Source organism: Lampetra fluviatilis, chromosome 31 (assembly GCF_964198595.1).
Source record: "Lampetra fluviatilis chromosome 31, kcLamFluv1.1, whole genome shotgun sequence".
In the NCBI taxonomy this organism is placed as follows: domain Eukaryota; kingdom Metazoa; phylum Chordata; class Hyperoartia; order Petromyzontiformes; family Petromyzontidae; genus Lampetra; species Lampetra fluviatilis.
The window spans coordinates 1,716,330-1,740,943 of record NC_136305.1 but is presented as its reverse complement, the minus strand read 5'-3'; the positions used below and the strand labels follow the sequence as shown (position 1 = coordinate 1,740,943).

The 24,614-nt window shown below is 51.6% G+C and overlaps 1 protein-coding gene across 1 annotated transcript in view; it reads right to left on the bottom strand.

The window, feature by feature from the left end:
- OLA1 (Obg like ATPase 1) overlaps nt 1-24,614 on the bottom strand; it is a 67,305-nt gene that overhangs the window by 27,026 nt on the left and 15,665 nt on the right. Inside the window, exons 5-7 of the mRNA XM_078870832.1 lie at nt 16,379-16,554; nt 6,592-6,672; nt 1,887-1,984 (exon numbers count right to left, since the gene is read on the bottom strand). Coding sequence (XP_078726958.1) covers nt 1,887-1,984; nt 6,592-6,672; nt 16,379-16,554 — 355 coding nt within the window. The remainder of the gene's footprint in view (nt 1-1,886; nt 1,985-6,591; nt 6,673-16,378; nt 16,555-24,614) is intronic.

The window sequence follows — 24,614 nt, the reverse complement described above, 5'->3', positions numbered from 1 at the left end:
CGGAGGTTCGGGGGAAAGACAACAAACTAAACACAAAAGGCAGTGTGGCCTTGAAGAAATTGTTGGGCTGTTAGCAAGGACCTGTTAAGGCGAGCACGGCGCACGAGGGGGTGGTGTGGCCCCACAAACAAAGAGTGTGAATCGCCCAGGTAATTGCCGAGTGTAGGGGGGAGAAATGAGAAAGGTGAGAGTGACGGCAGGAGGGAGGGGAGAGCACAGATGTAATTTTGTCTGCCACCGCCCGCCCCTCCGCCCCAACTTCAACCCCCACTCTCACCGCCCCCCCCCCCCGCCGTCGCCCCCCCCACCTCTGCGCACCCCCTTCGCCGCCTGGGCACTGAGAGGGGACTCACGACGGGGCGAGGAGTGCGGCGGCGGCAGCGAGACAACGCCACAGGGGACAGAGGCGCCGACGCGGTCTCGCCATGCCTATCACAGGGTGGAGTGTGGTGGCAGAGTGCCTGTGGCAGGGTGCGTGTGGTAGTGTGCGTATGTCAGGGTGGGGAGCGGTAATGTAGCGGCTAGCGCGCTGCGCATTGAACCCGACGACCCGGGTTCGATTCCCGCTCACGGCCAACACCAGTGACGATTATATGAACCGGTCCTGGCCATCCCCTAGGTCGACTCAGCCTCAAATGAGTAACTGGTGCGATGTGTTAGCATCGCCACTGGGGAGACAAAGGCGGTCGGGCGTGGTGCTGGCCACCCACCCCCTTGTGTACCGTCCTGGCCTTCATAGGTGCTCCATAACAGCACTTGCCCCTACAGTCTGTTAAGGCTATAAGGGGGGATCTTTGTCTTTTTTGTGTCAGGGTGCATGTGGTAGTGTGTGCATGGCAGGTGCAGCAGGCCGTGTGGTGTGCAAACATCAGCACTAAGGAGACAAAGCATGGTTTACAGAAGTAGGCGAACACTGTATGTGGTAAAGTCACATCGTTATTCTAATTGCTCAACATTTGACAGTCAAAGTGCCGTGTTCAATCAAATCAAGGTCTTCCACGCATGGGTGTGTACTCATGACTCGTGAGTGTATACCAGCCACGCCATCCCTCCGTGGGCTGTTCGCCTTAATAGACATTCGCGATAGGCACTTTTGTCCCCCGGAGTCCATAAGGCCAAAGAGGACATGTTTACACTTCATCCAAATTCATAATACATTATCCAGGAAAGCTTCGGCGAGTCTGAATTTCGTGAGAGCGTGTAACTTGATATTTGACAAGTGCTAGCAGAAAACCAAAGGATCCCGGAGAAACCTTACAAGTCAACAACACTCATTGATGACTCCCAGGCAGGATGACCCCCTCCTGCCAAGGAGCCCTGAGACTCAGAGGAGGCTTTTCTGCCGAGTTGGAGAATGCGCTCCTTCAAAACCGTGGGGTCGTGGGTTCGCACCCCGGTCAGGGATTGGCTCGGCCCTTCACAGTTCAAGCATCGACAAAATGAGTACCAATTTGAGGGCAGTCGGCAGTGGTTGTCCTACGGATAGACTCGCCGCCTGCCATCGGAATGTGGCATTCCCACCAATGGCTCGTAGCTGCAAACACAAGAGGGGTTCCCCGCCCTGCGTTCACGTAAGCGGGACAGCACCGATTTCAACTTGAGCGTAACAAAACAAAGAAGCAGATATTACGTCGCCCCCCCTCCCCACTTCCCAAATCTGTCACCTCCACATCAAAAATAAAATCACCTCATGCACACCCCCATCAGCCACACGGCCTTCCGGGAGAGTATAAATTCAGCAACATTGGTTCGACACGGGCATACTCGGCACCGGATGCCAGGTGCCCATAGGCAAGGGCCCTCCTCCCTCTCTCTCAGCAAGCACGTTAATTATTTTAATTGTAATAAACACTGAATTTCAAGCCGATGTCTCCGCCGAGGCTCACCACTTGTTCTTCTTGCGGATGTAGTCTTTCTCGGACAGGTTCACCAGGTAGACCATGGGCTTGGAGGTGAGGAGCAGGTGCTTGTTTAGAACCTCGATCTGCGGGCACACGGGCGAGACGGCGGACACGGTGAAGCCTCCTCCGCCCTGACAACGTCGCAACCCTCGGGGCCAGCAACACAAGCAACCGTCATCACGCGTTGACTGCTCCAGCAAAATAACTGAAGCAGTAATTTTGCTGAAGCAGTAATTTTTCTGAAGCAGGCAACACCTAATGACGGTTGCTTGTGTTGCTTCCGAAACGTCGTGATTTAATTCAGTTGTTTTCTTTTTCACCTACGTGACTTCACCCAAGTCAGGAATCGTTCATTGTTTGAATCACAATGGAATGTTCCAAACGAATGCACCGACTGGCACGTGCGAACCTTCGAGCCGCGTGGCTCGCGCGACTCTTGATGGATCCCCGGCAGCCATGCTGAGGCACACGCGGCAGGCCTAAACCGCCACGTGAAACCCCTGCGCCCCTGTGCCTCGGTGATCGCTTGCTGGTGACACTGCTGGCGTAACGGACTCCACGGGAGGGGACTCAACAGGGAATTTGGCCTACTCTTCTACACTCGCCAGACCTCTTGGAAGACTTGAGAGTTACCCTTTTATCTGGCAACAAAACTGTTTCCAGATAAAAGGGTAAAAAATTAATTATCATAGTTTGCTACTGGCAAAGGAGGTTCCAATGGTGTAAATGCTTACCCCGAGCTCTCACTCTGATGGTGCATTGTCTTTGAGTTTTGCGCCTTTTGGCGTCATCTGGTCCAACACCGTGTGAGACTAGCCTCTAGGAAAAGCTGTCTCGGGTGTGGACCAATCAATTTCAAGGACAGTGCATACATTATCAGAGTTGTGTTTTTTGTTTGCATTCCGACCGCAGTTACCCACACTTTATAACGCACATATGTATGTTAAACTTCTTTCGCACCTTACGTAGCTGACCGTGCTAATCGGAGGTGCGAGGGAAGAACAACAAACTGCTTTTTTGCGTTTAGTTTGTTGCTGTCCTTCCCCTGCACCTCCGACAAGCACGATTGGCTATGTACAGTACAAAAGAAGTTCAACATACATACAACAACGTGACCTGCCGATTGGCTAACTGTGGTGAACCCGTTTACAACCTCTGGGCGGGCAGAGACGGGGAGATTTAAGAAACTTGCCCCATTGTTTCAACCGTCTCGCCAGGAGGTCAAATCAAATTGACGACCTCTGGACCGCAGCGTTAACCATTAACACCATGGCAGCACCCCCTCAAGAATATCGACTATCATTGTTTAAAGTATTATTATTATTATTAATCTCACAATGTGTATATCGATCAGGTGTGATTGCATATGAATCATATATTTACGACATATGTACAATACGTGCAAATTACGTGCTCGGCTAATGCATTAACACAAATGCATGCTGATTACATGCACAATAAATTATACGGTAGGTTACACGTGGGCTAATGGAGCGAACAAAACTCCACAAGGGAGACGGAACAAAGGATGAGCGATACAACGGGACGTGAAACACGAGAGGCGGAAAGTCGTCGGCGTTCCAGTTGGAGCGCGAGCCCTCATCCCGACAACTCCACGTGCCGTCACGCCTCTACGAGTGACCCAGGCCTGCCGCTGTGGCTTCATCCAAGTCAATTTGAAGGACGAATTCTATTCTAACAATTTTCATTTTATTTTTCAAATAAAATTTTTACTATGCTTATTTTACCAGGTAAGGCCCACTGGGCCATACAGCGACCCGGCTATTACAATTGATCGCCCGACGAAGTGGCTTGTCGCGTTAAGATTTTACAAATACTCTGAAACGGCAATCACAACAACAGAAACATAATGCCAACAGGCACATTCACGTCGACAACGACGACAAGTTGCACGTAAAGTGTGCGAGAGGGGTGTGCGTTCTTTATTACACGCGGAAGACTGACCCCACTGCGATGCTTCAACGTAGGTGGCAAGGGTTCCCAAAAGTCCGTGGAACGTTCGCAAAATCGGCGAGCGCGTGAAAATACAAGCGCAGCGTGTGAGATGTCGAATTGTCTTCAGGATTAAAAGTAAAAATGTGGATTCACGCTCGTTATAATATATACACTATTCATCAAGTACTCCATGTTTGTTTTATCCGAGCCACCACCACCCCCACACCCTCCCCGATCCCGTTACCCCCGGATAATCGAGAGCGCCGACCGTCAGAGGATAAAAATGTTATGAGCATTAACAGCGAGTGGGATGAGACGCACACACGCACGCACGCTCCCGCTGGAACAATCACGCGGTTGTTTTATTTCACAGGAATTCGTTCGCCTCTTAACGCCTTGGGGGCGGACGCTGGGGGTCGGACGTCAGCGCCTGTGTAATGGCTCCGCCGCGACACGCCGCAATAATCTCCTCCGGCAAAACACCGCGCGAAATTGTCAACATTTCGCTTGCCTTAAAATTCCGCTTCGCTGAAAAACCAAATCAGTTGGCCACATTTGACCACGTGACAACTTGGTTTCATCAGCTCTGTGGGGTGGTGGCAGGTTATAGACAATGGCATTATACCTTCACGGTCTAACCCAAAAAAAACAATGATACGTAGGATTTGTCATTGTTGTTATTAATATTGGGCCGAATTCTAGTCGAGCACCGTCAACCCATTTGTCCGGCATGCCAAACGTGCTTTTCTCGGGGGAAATGTGAACCAATCGGTACCAATACCTCGATGTAAACTTTACAGTGTGTGCATTCGTTCATTCGGCGTGTGCACAATCGCCGAGCCATGCAACAGCGTCCTCGGTGGCCACGTGTAGTCCTCGTTGTCACGGAGACCCCAGCGGTGGAGGTTGGCTGCACAGAGACCTTGCCCTGTCCGGAACATTGATGGCGTGGGTAGGTTGGATCCAGGTGGACAGACTGCAGGATCCTCGGTAACGAACCGGTTTGGTGACGATGTTGACCTCCGTCCCTCCCGCCAGCTGCTCTCCGCCAAGCAGCCTTGGCGCGGGCGTTTGGACCGCGGCGCGCGTCGTGGTGACGGAAGACGTGCGGCGCAGGTGGACGCCGGAGATCTTCTGTGCAGCGGCAGGGTTAGCCCGGCCCGGCGTCGATCTTCCCCAGTCGCTTGTTAGCTGTTGCAACTTTCCGTCGGATGTGAAGGGGGAGCAATGTGTGCTCAGGACGGTAGAGGGGCCGGTCGAAGAGTTCCCGCGACGATGGTGCGCATCGTCGAACTCGGCGCGTGAAGAGCCGACTCCAGCCTGGTGCGCAGTACCTCTGCCGCCGAGTAGGAGATAGCGGGAGCCGACGTCCTACCAGCTGTGTCACCTGCACCCCATGGCGAAGCAGCCACCTTGTGAAGGGCGCCGGGCCTAGCGTGGTCGCGCCCAAGTGGACGGGTTGCGCTTCGTGCCTGGGCCTTGGACCGCTCACGTCGGTGTTCAGCTCCCGAGCCGGCACTGTCTCTCGAGGAACACGCTGGAGACTGACTCGCTCGCGCTCGGCTGGAGGCGCCATGTCTTGCAGGAGCGTTGTACGTCTAGAATCAAATAAGTAGATGGAAGATTTCTCCCCCCCACCCCCACCTTCTTCCCATGTAGCCTACACAGGCTGTTGGGGCGAGTGTTGATTAGCGAGCACCTATTAAGGCCAGCATGGTGCACAAGTAGGAGGTAGGGCCGCCTTTGTCTCCCCCAGTGCTGATGTATACACACATGGCGCCAGGTACTCATTCAAGGTCGGGTTGAGCCAGAGGAGGCTGAGGGATCGTCCCTGAAGTGGGCCGTGAGCGGGAATCAAACCCGGGCAGTCAGGTTCGTAGCGCGGTGCTCTAACCGCTTTACGCTGCAGCTACACGCACACGCTCATACACTGTATATATAGTGTAACACGTGTGAAAAAATATCGGGAGGAGAAAACGGATAAAAATAAGATCCGGACTGATTGGAACACGAGTGCAGCGACAGTTTAAAGGCAGATTAAAGTCCGTGTGTGCATGTACGCACGCACACACGCTCGCTCAAACATACGCGCACTCTCATGAACTCCCACGCGCGTATCAAACGCATCCCACTGTTGTCCTCATTTGCATTACAGGCTGCGTATCAAGGCGGTGGATGTGGAAGAAGATTAAACAACCGTGCGCACCGCTCTCTCTCTCGCTCCCTCTTCCCAGCACCACCGCCACCACAGCCACCACCACCAACATGATTACCACCATCACCACCACCACCAACACTGGTCATTACCACGAATTCCACCATCACCACCACCATCAACCACAAACGCCATCATTCTCACTATCGCCACTGTTCATTAACACCACTCCCACCAACACCGTCATTAATACCACTTCCACTACCGCCTCCGCCACCATTAACCGCCACCACACCGTCATTACCACCACTGCCGTTACGATCACCGACGCTGCTGCCAGAACCGCAGTCACAACCACCACAACCACAAGCGCCTGCTGGTTTTCCTCCTCGAACGCTGCCTGCCGCCCTCCCACCATCAGCAGCAGCAGCAGCGGGGGCGGGGGGGTGGGGGTGGGGGGGTGCGGAGTGGTGGGGGCCACGGTGGTTGTGGCGCGGCAGGGGCCGAGGGGGAGGTCGGCGAGTAGCAGCGGTGTCGGCTGCTAATGAGAAAAACCGGGGGATATCAGAGCGGTCTCACCTCCTTATCATTCCAATCGGGGTGGAATCGGATGTGCTTCTTTTCATCCACCACCCAGCTCTTTATCTTGCACATGATGTCCTGTGGGCAGAGATAAGGCATTAGGGCTCCACCGCAGAGTCCTTTCAAAAGCGCAGTGCGCTCGGCGACAAAATAAGAGGGGGGGGGGATTCTAGTTGGCTGTGTTGGGGGAGGGGGGGATGAGTAGAGCAGGGGGTAAAGTAAATAAATAAATGTGGATGAAACGGTATAACGAGGGCAAGCGAGTCCGAGTCCTCCTGGCAGGCCGCTGGGTTTCCCCCTCCCGTCCCCCCCCCACCCCCGAAAAAAGGGCGGCACGAGCAGGAAAATAAACGCGGGGACCGCAGAGCCAAACCAAACCGCCCCCCTGACAGACAGCCACAAATCCCCTGAGCAGTCGACACGCGCTGCTGGGGCAAGTGCCGTTCGCGAGCACCGACGAAGGCCGACACGGCGCACGATGAGGTGTTGTGGGTGGCGGCAACACCACGCCCGGCCACCTTTGACTCCCCAGTGGCAATGTTTACTCATCGCACCAGGTACTCATTTGAGGCCGAGTCGATCTAGGGTAGGCCCAGGACCGGTTCAGACAATCGTCACTGGCGTTGGCCATGAGCGGGAATTGAACTCGATTCGCCGGGTTCGTAGCGCAACACAATAACCACTGCGCCACCGCTCCCCATAAACGCACACGTCTAACAAGGCATGCGAGCGACACAGTAATTCCGCGCGTTACTTGCTTGGAGAAACTCCCGTCTGCCGTGTCACTTTTAACTCTGCGTCGCGCACCGCGCTCACGGCACTGTGGCGGCTTCCGACACCAGCTGCCTGTCACCTCGAAGCGGTGCACGTCTGTCATCATCGCTGCTCTAGACCAAGGCTTTGGTACATCACCGTTATCATCATCATCATCATCGTTGTCATCATCATAATCGCTACCACCACCACCATCATCATTATCCACGTATTCATCACCATTATTGTCACGGTCATTGTCGTCCGTGTGATGGGCATGCGCCGTTATGCCAGCAGATGGAAGGTGCATCGCACGTGTGAAACGCACAAATCGCAGGTGGCCGGCAGATGGCAGTACAGCGAGTCGGGTTGCGGACCCATCTGTACGGATTTTTGAAACGCTATCCCCAGATAAGCGTGGGTTTCTCTCGCCACTTTGGTTTCTATTCGTGCAAAGATAAAAGCAACCTAAACATGCCCAATCTCGTCGGGATCTCTGAAGCTAAGCATTTGTTGAACCTGGCTCAAGAAATGCGCGTGGGCTGTTCTCCGGGCACTCTCATGTCCTCCCACGCGGAGGCATACGCACAGACGGAATTTTGGCAAACACTCCAGCGCAAAACATTCCTGAACATGCATAGTCGAGGTTTTTGGGTTAGATCGCGTAATTATAGATGTGTGTCGTTAAAGCCGTCACCACCCGACAACAGCCAATTAGTAAGGTTTTCCACGTAAACAAAACGTGCCAATTCGTTACTAGTTTAATTCGTTACTAGGTGGTGGCGAGTTTAACGACACATTTATATTTCCGCGATCTAAACCCAATAACCTCTATTAGGGTTAATATTGGTTGCGAAAGCCTCCGTGTTAAACATTCGTGAACAAGAGTCTTGAGACGCAAGGGAGGCTTCGCAGATAAAAAGAACAAAAAGGAAAAACTAAAAATGTTTGAAACATGACACTGCAGCCAGGCCCACGTCAAAATACCTGAAAAAATTTACTTCATTTAGGAACGGACCTTAACACTCAATTGTGATCGAGCAGAAAGACAGAAACCACTTGAGAGTTGTTCTCCTATATTGCTAAAGAAGAAGGGTAAAATGATCGCTTCCCCCATCACTCTCAGCAGCGCGGCCCGCACAGCGGACACGGAAGGATTTCAGTTCATGACAAAAAAAGTTTGTAAGATGAGCTCCTGCCAAAAATCGGGGGAGTTTGCCGCACGCGAGAGCACATCCCTACTCATCCAAGCGCTCCGTCTCCCCACCCCAGCTACGCGGCCACATTCGCTACCACCGCCTTTAAAGGCATTTAAATAAGCGAGCTGCAGGGGCCACGCACGTGGCTGCCTGCGATCCAGCACTGTGGAGGCAAGGGATTGCGGATCACACACACACACGTGTGTTGTGAACCTCCCTTCCTGTGGGACGTCGAGGTGTCATAACTCGCCAGAAGGCAGTAGAGCAAGTGGACTCATCTCCATCTGTTTCCATGTGTGTGGAGGGGAGAGAGTTGCTGGCACCTCACGCACATCGGTTTTCGTTTTTTCTACCACTTGTACAATAAACGCGCATCACTAATTGGCTGAAAAAATTTTTCAATAAAAACTCACCGCTAGACCCTCCTGAAGAGGAGTTCTACCACTCAGTGTGGATTTTCCTGAATAAGTAAATATTAACGGACGCTGATTATTTTGCTTACCACGCCGTGCGTCAAAGGGCCAATGAGAAATCGGTTATTTGTTGATTCGTATGTCGCGTGGGCTGAGTGGTGGCACATGGTTCGCATGCCGCGCGATCAACCCGGCAACTCGAGTTCGATTCTTGGCCAGGGCCAACGTCAGTGGCGAGTGAAATCTGGCCCAGACCCTGGGCCTCTCCCACCCGCCCCTCCTTTAACTCGCACTGCCCAACACGGTGAAGTATGGTCAAACAACCCCCATGACCAACAAGGTATTGGGTAGCGTTCATCCACCGATGAACTGACAAGATAAATAAAGATCTTAATCTGTATGTCTTAAAAACCTCTAGGGTACTTCCCGACAAGACAGAAAACTGAAATTTGGTATATAGGCAGCTTTTAGGACACGAACAACAGGAAAAATCTGAAAATCCCAGATTTTTTCATTTCAAGACCCCCAAATCTCGTTTTTAAGTGCCCCATAAATACGTTTGTGCGTGGTGTCATTCAGAAACTGTTCAGATTATAAGATTGCGGTTTTTTTCGTTTGATAGAGCTTTAAACATCAAATAAAATTAAAGCGAGAACCATTGTTCTATCTCTTTGGTTCTTTCGGTAAAGTCACGTGTAAAGATAAAATAATAAATTAAAATTGATTATTTATACGTGACTTTACCGAAAGAACCAAAGAGTAATTCCTGCTGTCACGAAAGCTCCAAATTAAGATTGAATCATTGTTCTAGCTTTTATTGTTTTTCAGATATTTCAGATTCAAGCAGTTTTGCATAAAAAATATGCATTTTAGGATTTTCAAATCTGAAAAATTATTAAACGGTAAAAGATAAGAGCTTCCCCTCAGAGAGTATTAAGTTGATACATTTTTGTTCTTTCGAATAAAAAAAAAGAACGGTATCTTCAAATGGAGCAGTTTTCGATGGATATGTCTTTAAATATAAGTTGAATCAACTTGTCAACTGAGTTTTTTGTTGGAAAAATACACATTTTTGGAGTAGTTGTTAGTGTCTGATCGTAGATAAAAATTGTAAAAAATCATATCAGCTCAATTATTATATTTATTGAAACATTTTGCCTGGCGAAGACAGACTTTGTGAACTCGTATGTTATATTTATACATTATGTACAGTTAGCGTATGTGATGCTTACTGGCTACATCTACAACGATATAACAAATAAAGTCGATTCTCGAATCCAATTGAGACCGCGGAATTGCGATAATTTTGTAATTCGTGACACTGGGGCGGGACGGCTGTTGGGGGGGGGGGGTAAATCAGCACAGCGAGGGACGAGAGGTTGCTGCGGCGTCTCGGCAGCGACATCCGCCGCGCGCCACGATCCAGTGAGTAGGGGCGCTGCGATAGCGCACAAGCGGAGGCGTGGTCGGAGCGCCGGCGTGGCGAGCCACCCCACTTCACACGCGCCGCGCCCCCGAGGTTACGGCGAGGGTCCGGGGGGAGGGGTTTGACGGCGGCACACCGAGCCTCACTGGCGACGGCCACACGGAATCGGTGCGGAAACTCGTGTGGGTGGGAAAAGGGACCCGGCCGGGTACGGGTAGCCGTTTGCGACCCTGGTGCGGCCGGCTACGGGTAGGGGTAAGGAATCAAAACCCGTTTGCGACCTCTGGCCTGGCGTAGGCCCAGAGCCTGCGCTTCTCAGGTACAGCTCGGCGACAGTTTCACCATCATCGTGAAGGAGTGAAATCTGCAGGTTCTGTATTTAAATGAAAACTCCCCTCGCAATGACCGTTGGGGGTTGTGTCACTGAGCAGTCTCATGTCAAGATGCCAGCAGTGGTGCCGTGAGCAAGTAACCGCAGGTCTGAACCTTTATCTCTACGGTCCAGAACCTGTCAAAGTCTACCATCGTTGGTCTTTGCTGCAGGACATTACTTAAGACTTGGCGGGGATTTGAACTAAGTTCTTGGAGTGGCCCGCCAACCGCTGTACCAAGGAGAATGGCGGAGCAGTGATTCATGTATCCTGCTATGGAACCCGGCGATCCGAGTTTGATTCCCGGCTACTGTGACATGAGTGGAGAGACGAACCGGTCTTGGACATCCCTACCCACCCACCCACCATCACCAACCTACACCGACCAGCGTGGTCATGAAACAACACGGAGTGGGGAGGCCTTCACCCAGCAGTAGTTTGACAAAGGGCCGTATATAATTATTATTCTTGTTACTATGGAATGCAACCTAAAGCAAATAGCGCAGAACTAACACAGCAAAGCAAGCGAGAGAATGCGGCAAATGGTAAAAACATACAGTACAGTCCTCGACACAAAAAATAACTAATCGATTAATGAATTGAATCCAATCACAGGGGAGGGGTGATCTTCATGCCCCTGACAGACGCACGGAGAATTCTAACCGCCGACAACACGGCGTTCCAATCCTTGCCCGGAGAATAATTCAGCCATGAATTAACCAAGTGCGGCTAATGGGGTTACATTTATCGAACGTTCACAAGGCCGGCGCCGGGACTTTTGTTCCAAGAACGTACAAACGCTGCCGCCCGCCACCACATGTTCGCTTGGCGCTGGACATGCCAAGTAGTAGACTTGGGCTCGAAATTAAACAACATGAACAGAAAATATAAACGCGCACACTTCACGCAGATTATCAGCCACGGGTTAACGCAGACGGGACTGCCTCGGACAAGACGGGTCCCTGGAAAGTTTTTAATTAGCTGGAGAGTGCGTAATCCACGCTCGCAGCTCGGAATATGCCTGCAAAAAAAAATACATTTTAATCAAACGCGGCACGGCGCTTCTGCCTTTCAATTAATGTCTCGCCGGGAACGGAGTTCTGTCTGGCAGCACAAGGCACCGCAGGGACCGCGAGGCCAACGCCAAAAAAAACGGAAAGGGGTTAAACAAAGAATAAAAAAAAATTGCTCGCAACTCGCCTTGCATGCGGCAGCCACTAATTACAACTCAACAGAGGGGGCTTCACTGCCTCAGGTCACATGCGACAGTCTCTCTCTCTCTCTCCGGTTTGTGTTCATTGCGTGAATTTAAGTTTGTTTTATTTTTCAAGAGCATGACGGTGCCGCGGAGAGGCACAGCGATGCAAATGTGTCGAGCGGAATGAGCACATAGTCGACTTCGTTGAGAGGTTTATCCTTCCCCCGCAACTCCGATGAGCACGGTTGGCTACGTACGGTGTGAAAGAAGGTCAACATACGTACATACTTAGGCGAGTTTTTTTTGGGGTTCTCATAACCGGAATGACGACTGTGGTGTCCCAGCACCGCTCGGAGCACGTCCAGGATGCGGCGCTTCCGTGACCACCACTACCACACGCAACGCCAAGCAAATCAGTCGGCGACTCTTCACTCGGTTTTACACCCCTTTAATTCTAGATTTGAAGCTTTCGTGACTGCAAGGATTCATACTCTTAGGATTTTTCGGTAAAGTCACGTAGGTAAAAAAGAAAATTAAAAATTACTAAAAGTAATAATAGAAATAAAATAAAATAATAAATCACGACGTTTCGGAGGCAACACAAGTCTCCGTAATCAGGTGGGACCGTCACAGCTAGATTTGCCGTATCAAGTGAGGCAAAGATTCCAAGATACGGTCCCACCTGATGACGGAGACTTGTGTTGCCTCCGAAACGTCGTGATTTATTATTTTATTTCTATGATTACTTTTAGCAATTTTAAATTTTATTTTTTACCTACGTGACTTTACCGAAAAAACCTAAGAGTATTACACCCCTTTCTTTTCTTCCAGACAAGCCGACGTAATAAACGTCAATACATGCCACGTTTCCGTCTCACTTCTGCAAGTAAAAAACGGCTCGATAATTAAAGCGCCGTGGCTTGAGTATGACCGTCAACATTTTCTAAATAGCTGTAACTTCGTTTTTACGTATAAGGAGAAAAAAACGTGTTCACAACAGTCTGATGTTGTGCTTTTGATGCGGCACAGCATGTAGGCGATGCGGACTTGCTCATGGACAATTGTGTTTATCCCGAGCTTCTGATAAGGGCCGACACACGCTTTGATACTGCGCGATTTATATTAATTAGCAGAACGCATAACGATGTAACGTGCAGGGTGGGAATCGCTCATTATGATGCAAATTATTTTTTTTGCGCCCTTTACCGAACAGCTGGTGTTTTTGGCTGATCTGCCACTTTTCGGACAGATGACACACACAAAAAAAAAGAGACACAAAAAACGGTGGTGGAAAAAAAATAACCTATTCTCTTTGTGCGATGCTTTACGTGCAGTTAGGAACCCTTGCCCTAACTCCTGCCGCGGAAAAGGAGGTAATGATGCGTACTAATGCGCCAACCCGGACACAAATCCACTCCCCCTCCCCCCACTGCACACACACACAACCTTCCCAGCTCACACATGCTCTCAAGACAGCCACACGCACCATTCGCAGCTGCACTTTTCTTCGCAGAATTTACGTCAAAAAGCGAAAGCCTTCCAAAGGCTTTTTCCTCGAGGTGTTCTTTGAGCGACTGACTTGGCTCATTGTTGTTTATTCGGGCGGTTTGCGAGCGCTAGGAATTAGTCTCTTTAGCTCGCTTTTCAAGCCAAACTAAGTTCCGCCGTGAGTTTGTATGTCTATAGACGACGGTGGTTGTTGTGATGGTTCACGCATTGCACTACGACCACAAAATCGCGAGGTTACTTGCCGGCCAAGACGCAAAACCCACCCCAGTAACAAATGGAATGGGATTCTAAACTGGGCATCCCCTAGGTTGACTCGAACTAAAATAAGTACTACACCAGGTGATCACAGTGAGTGTTGGGAAGCGGTGACGCACTGGCAAGTGTACTGCACTACGAACCGTGTAACCTCAGTTCAATTCTCAGCGGCAATTAATATCCGAACTGGTCCTGGGCCTCCCCTAGGCCGAGTGAGCCGCCAGTATTTGGTAGAACGTGTAAACACGAGCGCGTGTAAGTGCCCGCCACACTGCCCCCTGGGAATGCTCCCGAAATACGCTGCACTTTTGATTTCTCTGCCTTCCTATTTCCTTGCTGTTATTTCACATCGGTTCAAAGTTCAGCCAAGCTCTCTGGAAATGGACGATCGGCCCCAGGCATTGGGGGGCATCGTGGGATATGGTGGTGGTGGTGGTGGGTCGAGTACTGGTGGTGGCAGTGGTGGAGGTGGTGGTGGCGGCAGTGGAGAACGCAGTGTTTGACGTGGTGGGGGGTGGTGATGGCCGTGGTTGGTGATGATGGTGGTAGAGGTGATGTTGGCAGTGACAGGTGGGGTGCTTTGCAGTGGAAGTGAAAAACTAAAAACAAACGTTACTTTGATTGAGCCGCTTACAATATTGACTAGAAGTACATCATGTAATTAATTTCTGTGCTTTTATAATTAAAAGCTAGTTCGAAAAAATTTTCAAAGTTTCCTAAAGATAATAGATTTTTTTCTCGGCACGCAGTTTTCTGGGAAGTGAGTTTCAAGCCTTGGGCCCAGCATACGAGAAGGCGCGCTCGCCAAAACTCGGTGGTGGGGGCAATGGTTGCGGTGGCGGAGACCGCAGTGATTTGTGGTGGAGGTGGTGGTGGCGGCGGCGGCGAAACCGGCGATGGCAGCGGTGATGACAGCGGCGGCTGAAACTGCCGTGTTTTGGTAGCGCGAGCGGGGGATGGGGTGGGGAGGTGCAACGGGGGGCGTCCGATCCGGGTAAATAATGGTGCAGCTGCCGGGACGACCGCAAGGCCCTAATTACGTGGCGCGCCGCCGCGCGTGCACACAAATTGACGGCGCGTGCAGATCGCCGCCAATTTTGCGGTTACACTCAAATCAAAAGCGTAATTAAAACCAAAATATACGGCAATTTAAAAGCAACGCCGAAGCGACTGGGGGGGGGGGGAGGAAAGAAAAAAAATGATGAACGTAAAAATAAAGAGTGGCCGAGGTAGCTTCCGCACGCAGACCCATCAACGTCCTTTGTTGCCGTGCGAGGCTGATTGTGTTTGGATTTGTCACACACAACGGCAGTGGCATAAACGCGTAAACATTAAATGCAAATTCTCTTCGCCGCTCTCCCCACCTTCCCCCCGATATGTTGGTAAACATTATTTTTCTGTCACCTCAAAACGAATGCGAGCCCCGTTGCCGTTCGGAAACACAGCGGCAGATTAGTTCAGATTAGATTAGGACGTGCCAACAACTTCGCTCAATTCGCCACGATCATCATCGCACGCCCCCCACACCCACCCGCACCACCCCCTTGTGTCAATTCACCACTGGACGAAGGCCTCCCTATGCCATGCTCGGTCACGGAAGTTCATTTACCATACTTCACCGTGCTGGTTCGTGCGGATTGATTAAGGCGGGGCAGCACGGACGTCACAGCATAGTAGAGTATAGCAATGTATTTTGCTACACCGCACTCTCCTGCCACACGTAGCCAAATCAGTGTCGAGGGTGAATCCTGCTTGGCTCCTGAGGTCTGCAGCTAAGCAGGGTTGAGCGTGAGCCTACGAGGATGACACTGTTACCCTTATTCTTATCGTTCACATTCATTGTAACAACCTCCTTTGGTCGGATTTGAACCGGTGGTGGAAAGTCACCGTTCCCACGGGGAGCTCACATCACCAGACTGACCGTTGCGCTGACTCCAGTGTTCAACCACAACCACTGACTCGGCAGGTCACGACACTTATTTTTCTGTGTCTGCCAATGTGCTGCACCCACTTTGGAATCCCTCCCATGGTCTATTTCCCCAAGTACTTACAACTTTGGTCGGGTCAAGAAAAACGCGTTAACTCTCTTCTACTGCAACTTCGAGGGTGGTGCTTGTTGCTGGCCATTGGGCATTTATAGGCCTTTGGGCCTGTGCTCAGACTACCGTCAACAAAACGACAAAGCGTCGCGCTGCGTAGGCGTGGTTTTTCTTCCCTTCTTGTTGCCGTCGTCTCATTGCGGTGACCCAGGCCATGTTGGAAAATGTGCTGACCCCACGGTGGTGAAATGTTAACTACCATGCCCGGTGTAGAGAAAATCGTGGGTTCGATCCTGACCCTGGTGCCTGTATATTTGGGGTTTGCGTGTCTCACTCTCCCCACGGGGTAGTCGCATTGATTTTTGTCCGGGTCCTCCGGTTTTTCCCTCCACATTGAGAATCAATGTGCGTTTTAGCGTATTTGGCTGCTACAAACCTTCACGCGATAAGCCACTTCGTTGAGCTAATAATTTTAAGTCAGGTCGCTTATGAAAATTACCAATATAGCTCAGTGGTCATCCTAGCCTTGGTAAAATAAAAATAAAGTTCAACAGTGGTTTACTTTCGATTGAACAAAAGAGGCTCTTCCCTCTCTCGCTCTCCCCGCGGTGCGAGACTCACGTATTCGGGCTTCAGCTTCTTGTCGTTGCCCCGCACGGCCATCTTCTCCAGCTTGTCGAGGATGGGCGCGATGAGCTCCTCGTCCTTGAGCCGCAGCTCGTCGTGGATGATCTCGATGTCGCGCACGGGGTCCACCGAGCCCTCCACGTGCACGATGTCGTCGTCGTCAAACGCCCCTGCGCGGCCCGCGGCGGCGCGTGCAGCAGTAGGTACAAGAGGGGGACAGAAGAAGCGGCAGGAAGTGCAACAGGGAGTTGCAGCAGGGGTTGCAGCGGCGTGTGCAGCAGTAGGTACAAGAGGGGGACAGAAGAAGCAAGAGTGTGTGCAGCAGGCCCCGAGCATCATGCGTGTGCCGTGGGAATTGCGGCAGGAAGTGCAACAGGGAGTTGCAGCAGGGGTTGCAGAAACGTGTGCAGCAGGGGGTGCAACGGGGGTTGGTGGGGGGGCAGCAGAAACAGTCGCATCCGTAGCCGAAGCGGCAAAAGAGCAAAAGCAACAATAGTAGCAAGTGGTGCAGCATCAGCAACAACATTAGCAACAGCACAAGCAGCAACAGATGTAATAACAGTAGAAGCAGGAAGTGAACCAGGAGGAGCAAAAGGTAGCAAAAGCAGCAGGAGTAGTAGTAACAGCAACAAGTGCAGTGAATTAAGTAGCAGCAGCGGGAACATGAGAAGCAGCAGTAGGCGCAAAAGCAGCAGAAGTAGGAGTAGTAGTGGAAGCGGCGGTGGTGATGGGGCAGGGAACAAAATGACACGGTGTCAAATGTCAATAGCAGCCTCCACTCGTCACAACCGGCACCAGCATCATAAAAATTGTCATCATTATCGCAGACATTACATTCCTGACCACCATCATCCACATGAGCATTGTCATCATTGACGTTATAATTGTCATCATGATTATTATCATTATCGTCACAACTGTTACGACGACCATCAATACCTATATACGGACGTCATTATCAGTGTCGTAATTATCATCATAAGGGCATCACCGGCACTGATGTTCGCCGCGGTCGGAAGCGCGGGTTCGTATCAGCGCGTTAACCACTGCGCCGCAACTCCACCAGCACCACCATCACACACTCCCCAAGGCCTAAGAGACAAGCCACCACTTTTCCACCAGAGCACAAAAAATACAAACAGCCCAAGGCACACCCCCCCTCCGCCCGCACGCGCCCACTCTCGTGACAATCACAATAATTACCCACAAAACCCCTATCAAGCACGAGCACCGCAACAACCGCCAACAAGGGGCATGGGCTGGGAGGCGGATGGGCGGGGGGCGAGAAGGGAGAGAAGGAGCCCCGAGCAGCTTAAGGACCCACTTCCACCCTAAGGCTCTGGTGGCAGAGTGGAGGGGATTAGGGAGACAGTTGAGAGCGTTTGCAGGCTCTGCTGTTAGAGGAGACTTCATCATCATCATCATCAGCCGTGATCAATCCGCTGCTGGATTAGGCACGCCCCCCCCCCCCCGAACCACCACGCCAATTCCTCACCATCTCAAACCACCGAGCACTTGCCGCGCACAAGCCGATTTCATTGCTCAATCTCCGCAGTGGACACCCTCTCTCCGAAGCCACCCTGTCGCTTGTCTCTACCGTGGGTTAGGTTTGACCAGAACATCATGAGAAATAGCCGATGCTTTAATAAAGCATTTTTCAATATGCAGGCTTCCCAAAGAACCGCATCTACGCAGGAGGGATCCACAACTCAACACATAACCTCTCTCCGGGCGGTATTCAGCAGCATTCAGCGTGCGCGTGCTGGCGGAGAAGCGCCGCAAAGTTGTCCGCTCCGTCGCCAAGCCGACGGGCAAACGAAACACGAATAAATTCCGTGGGCGGCCATCAGCGAGAGCGACGCGATTCAAACGGCCATTGGGGCTTAACCTTAAACGGGCGAAGCTCGCGGCTGCCGCAGGTGGAGCGGGGGCTGCCGTGCGGACGTAATTCCACGTGCGCACGGCGGCGGCGGCGACAGCAGAACAGACACGGGGGGCCAAGTAATTTCTCAAAGCGGCGTAACCTTTGGCTTCGGCCATGAATCTCGGCCGTTTAGCGGCACGGGCGCGGGGGTCCCGGCGAAGCGCGGCACCCGCCCCGTGTCAGCGCGCGCCGTGTAAAGTACTTACAAATGTAGATCCGATCGCCGCCGCGATATCGATCTCAGCCGTAAATTTAAACCTGGCCGCCGCAATGACACCTCATCTTCGGCGAGCTTATGCGGGAGGTGGAGGCGCAGGCGCCGTCTCCAATCGAGTGAACCGCCTGCGCGTGCGCGCGCCCCGCGCCCGAGGCGAGCGGCGGTGACCACGGTCGTGGGGTAGCGACGGTGGCGATGGCACCGCAGGCTGCACGCACGCACGCACGCGCAGCTCAGGACCGAAGCGTCGGGCGACCTGAACTCGCACCTCCCCCAACCTCACTCCTGGGCTGAATGCTGAGCACCCGCCCCCCTCTCCCCCACCCCCCCGCTTATGATTTCTTATCATCGAGGCAACAACATTGACGCGATGTTTAACACACCAGTGTTAGAGCGCCATGCGGTAGCATTCCCAAACGAGAGTTTCACTTTTGTTGACACTTTATTTCACATCGTGTCGTACCCCTCGCACCATCCTGAGGGTTTTGTATGGTGTATGGCCTCCCACTTTATACAAGTTCACGGTAAAGGGCTGACACGGCGGGGTCCTGTTCGGCACAACGGCCACACCACAGCCACGGCACAGACGAAGCCCCCAAACGCAGTGCAGGTCGTTGGGGTGGGGGCGGGGAGTTGTTTGAGCATACGTGACCACGCTGGCCCAGCGTGGATCGATGCGAGGGATGAGGAGCCGAATCGAACCTCCGAACCAGGATTTGAACTCGCAACCTTTCCGACTGCCGGGCCGGTTGGGCTCCGTGAGGTGCGTCGGGTGCCGACGCTCGCGACGATACGTTCCCGCGAAATGTGCGCGCAAAGACTGATTCTTAGAAAAACCCGTGCGACTTATTTTATACGGTTATAATCATGATGACATGCTCACGTCACACATTGGATAAAAGTGAAAGCGTTCGGATGGCACAAAGCAAAAGAGGAACAATACGAGCGAGACGGAAAAACTAAACGAGGGGGTGAATCGTTAATCGCCACACGCCTCTTCCATATTCATGCTTGCGTTACAATAGACAAACTGAACATACGCGACGCAACACAAACGAGACGGTACAAACGGGACCGATCACACACATGAAGGCAAATTGTTACCCCCTCGACAGAAACCCCGCTGGGATTAGGAGTCCTGCCCATGACAATTCAACAAAGCATGCAGTGAAGAACAAGTAAAATGTGTGTGGCGTTAGCGAGCACCAGGACAGCACACAAGGAGGGGGCGGGGAGGGCCAACACCACGCCTAGCTGCATTTGTCCCCCTGGTGCTGATATTAAACACCACACCAGTTGGTAATTTAAGGCTGAGTCGACCTAGGGGAGGCCCATGACCAGTTTAGATTTTCCCCACGGTTATTGGTCGTGAGCGGGAATCGAACTCGGGTCGCCAGGTTCGTAGCGCAGCACGTTAACCACTACACTACCGCTCCCCTATTGCACACAAAGAAAAAGATCCACCGCATAGCCTTAACAGATTGTTGGGGCAAGTGCTACTAGCGAGCACCTATGAAGGCCAGCACGGCACACCACGCCCGGCCGCCTTTGTCTCTCTCGTGTTGATGTTTACACACCGTACTAGGTACTCATTTGAGGCTGAGTCGACTTAGGGGAGGCCCAGGACCGGTTCAGATAATCGACACTGGTGTTGGCCACGTGCGGGAATCGAACTCGGGTCGGCGGATCCGCAGCGTGCTAACCGCTACACACACACACACACACGTGTACACACAAAACAACACCCAAAGCCCACCCGTCCCCCTCCGAGCTTAGTCCACACAGACTATCACGGCAAGCGCTGTTAGCGAGCGCCTATTAAGAGCCAACGCGGCGCGTGAGCCCCGGGGACGCATGAACGCCCTTCACCCGGCAACCGCCACAAACCCACAATTTGCCTCGCGGGCCCCACAAAGCACAATCTGTCGCAATTTGCTTCCCAATTTCCTCCGCATTCTGCATTCAATCACGGCTGTGAGAAGAACAAAAACGGGGGGGGGGGGGGGATTGGGGGATAATGGTCGTCCTCTCGGCATGAGAAATGGGGGGGGGGGGCATCTCTGCGCTTGGCGACGGGTGTAAGAGAGACGGATACACACAGAGACGGGGGGGGGAATGGAAACTTTTAAAGGGAGATAAAATAGGGCTCGTTTTTCAAGAAAGAAAAAATTGCATCTCCTGCTCAATTTTATTCCAATTGCGCGATCGGCGTCGCGCACCGAGATAAGCGTCTGTTGGGAACTCTCGCGCGGTGACGGTGGTTGTTGTTGTTGTGGTGATGGCGGTGACGGCGGTGGTGACGGACGCATTGTTTGGCCTTCGTGTTATAGAACGACGGTCCGCGGAAGGCGGCATCGCGCAACTACTCCCGAGACCTCTACGAGCGATCTCTGAGGGGGCGCTGCGATTTCACGTGTGCTCCTGATTTGGAGCCTCCAATTTGTAATTCTTCAGGTGTAATTCAGCCAAATAAAAAAAGAAACTGAGACAAATGTTTTTTTTTTCTGTGGGCATTACTGACCGGGCTGAGACCATTAACTTGCTACACTTGGGTACACGGTTTAATCAAACCGAGCATCTCAGCGGTTGGCAGCACAATGCTCTGACCTCTGACCTGGTAACCTCCAATTGTCCATAATACAGGTTCTTTTTGGGTTAGATCGCGTAAATATAAATGTCTCGTTAAACCCGCCACCACACGACACAGCCAATTAGAAATTGCGATCTAACCCAAAAAAAACCTGTATTATAGATATTGGTCGCGAAAGCCAAAGTGTTAAACTAACCTCCGATTGTTTTTTAATTTGTTGACAAGCGATGTGTGGAACAGTATCGTAAGTCGGAGTCATACTGGGTTTTTATTTATTTATAATTTTCTTGTATTCGAGATAGCCGCAAATGTGCATAAAGAACAATATTCTAAATGGTTATTTTAAACGCGTATTTACTCCAGGCCTCCCTTGCTTTATTGAGACGTATTTCCTCGTAAAGTATAAATCTCAGAAATGAAAGCCGTTAAGCTGCAGCGACCGACGCGCATCTAATTTATACAAAACATTAATCACATCATTCACCCCACAGAGCCTGGCCGGTGAGCGATACTCCGGATATAAAATCCTGCCGTCGCCCTCGGACTAGGCCGGATCAAACTTTCCCTCTCGTTTGTTCGTCACACAACGGGCACCAAACGCTCCCGCTAATGCGGCAAGCCACGCGCCATTGGCTTTGATAATCGGTGGCACACGAACACACGGACGCACGCACGGACGGACGGACATACACACAGACACACAGACAACGCCGGCACGCACGGAGAGGATGAGAGTCTTTGGGCAGATGGCGGTCGCTGCGTGTGTTCGCGCGTACACGTGCGCGTGCGAGTACCCGCGCGTGCACGCGTATGCACGCGTGCGTATGCGTGAACAGACTGTCGTCGAGTAAGTGTGTAATGCTTTAACAAGTACTTATCCGGTTACTGGCGACTGATCAAAGGGAATCAATCGAAAAGCCCTTTGTGTTCACTGAGCCAGCACCGCTTCCACACAAGGGTCCCCAGTAACTGAACCCCGAAGCTGCCGCAGCGCCGAGCGAGCGAGCGGGATTTAGAAAGATTTCCTGCGAGTCTTTTTTTACAAAATGTGTGCCGCTCAGCTGTTAATTTAATTATTTAGTTACTCGTCGCACTCCCGCTGGGGACGGCTTTGTGATGTAAATGATAAATGCCGTGAAAGCGCAAAGTTGGGGAGAATATTTCAATTTAATAAGCCGGCGGCCGCCGCTAATATAACCTCCGCTGCCGAGCAGAAAGCCAAACTTTACTCCATCGCTGATCCACCAATCCCAGCTACAGTTATGATGATGGCAGTGCTGCTGGGGGGATGGGACTAAGTCAACCCTGGCCAGGATTTCTACTCGGGATCCTTTGATCACGAGCCCAATGCTATGGTGACCCAGTGGGGCAGGATGCTTGGCATGGGTCCTGGTGTAAGGTATTAAATGGGCTCCCCCCCCCCCCATACAATTCTCCCCCCCCCCCCCCCCACTTCATAGGCTGGCGCCCGGGCCTCTCGTCCGTCAGCCCCGGTGCTGAACATTGTGGGTGCTACACTGACACCGATGTCCTTTATTCATCCCGGAAAAGTCTGGGTCTTGAGACTCTCCGGAGGGTCCTGCTTGCATTGGGATGTTCGGCCAGTTTCATTCACAAAGTGTTTGGCTTCGTGTGGGAGGAAATCGCAGAGCGCAGGAGGGAATCAACGTCAGTGACGGAGTTAACACTTCAAGGCGGCGCACGAATGGAGGCCTGCATCCAGCAGTGGACTGACACACAAGGTGTGCATTTCATCATTAGCAATGTTGAGTAATTTCCACGTGCCTTACGGCAGTCAAACGTCACAGTAAAATAACAAATCCTTCCCCCTTTGTCTGCTCGGCCATCGTTTTAATCCCCGTTCGAACGCCAAACAAATGATGCTGCAGCTAAAGAGATTGATGAAGGAGTGGGGGGGGGGGGAGTTCCCCAACGCTTAATTTTTTATGACGGAATAAACGAATATAATCACTAAAGCTATTTCGCAATCAATCAGGTCGACGGGGGAGCTCTGGGGTAGCCGTGTAAGTGAATTAAAATGTTAAATCTATCGCTCTGTTTGGTATATGTTGCCCCACCAGCCCCTCCCCCCTCCTCCGGATTTTCTTCGCTGCAATTTGTGCTCCGTAGTGGGCTCGTGTTGGAGCTTAACATTTTGTTATGTCGCTGTTAAAGCGACGCAGGTGACACGCCGCCACTGCAGGGCAATGCATGCGCGAGAGAGCCAAAGTCCCCCACACGGTCTGCCGCACGGGGAACTTTGGCACATTCACAGGTGTTCAGTGTTCGACCAATATCATCGTGACGTTCACTCAGATGCTACAGAGAGCTCCCTCGTGCGTTAACCTCCTTGCATCGTTAACAACGTCAACGCATTCGCATCTACATAATGAGCGGTGACTCTGTGCGCGTGTTTGTCCAGCTCCGCCGCAAATTTAAAGTGAAATTTGAAAGCTCGTGATATGCAGCTCATATGTATATAAAGGTGGTCAACATTCTTATCATTTGTTTTATCTTCGACCGTAACAATTTGGCGATTTCGGTGAATTGGCCCGACTATGCTTACCTACCTTGAAAAAAATAAATTGTACTCTCTACATCGTTACCTCTGCTGGGAGCGGGGGGGGGGGGTACCGCTGAACGCTGTGGGTTCAAGAGACGAGGAAGAATGTCACCACCGTATTTGAGAATCGCTGGTGGATTGGAGTGGGCCTCAGGAATAGGACCGCCATGGGAGCGGCTACAGCCATATAGTGAGAGGCATAGTGGACGCTGTGCGCCCTGGTGTAGGAATGTTTCACCGGCTCACCGACCTGGACACGCCCGGTTCAACTTGAGCCCTAGTTATATAGCGCTCGACACGCAGACAAAAGGGCGAGAACTCAAATTCCTAACCCGTTGGGTCCACTAATTCACCATTTACACATTAGAAACCCTCATTCTCTAATGTAGCTACTCATTAATTGGCTAATAACACCTTAACATATATAGAGGATTGCAGAGCTTGGCCAATTATTGGTTCAAGCTCGTTATCAAATTAAGTGCAGCGGCAAAATAATTAATTATCTGTGCAGTCACTGGATATCGGGCTGAGAAGATCAACTGGTTACACTCGAGAACCCGGATTAAATCGCAGGCAGTGGCCGAGACCTGGACTCGAACTCGGGATTCTCGGCGGCTGCCGGCTCGGCGCTTTGACCCCTCGAGCCAACCGGCAGCCACTGCAAACAGAACCATTCTTCGGCAGAGAGCTCAAAATGTATTCGTTCCTAAAATTGAGACGAAACTTTTTTTTCGGTAAAAATACATCTCACCGAAGCATTTGCATTTTGATTTAGTCACGAAGGATTGGCTGATCTTCACGTTATCCCAAACCTTAAGGTGCATCGATATAATTTGTCCCCATAACATCGGCAAATATTTTTGTAAAGGCATACGTTTTTGCGGGGAGGACAACTAGGAACCCAAACGCACTTCCGTTTAATCAGTAACTGTGCTG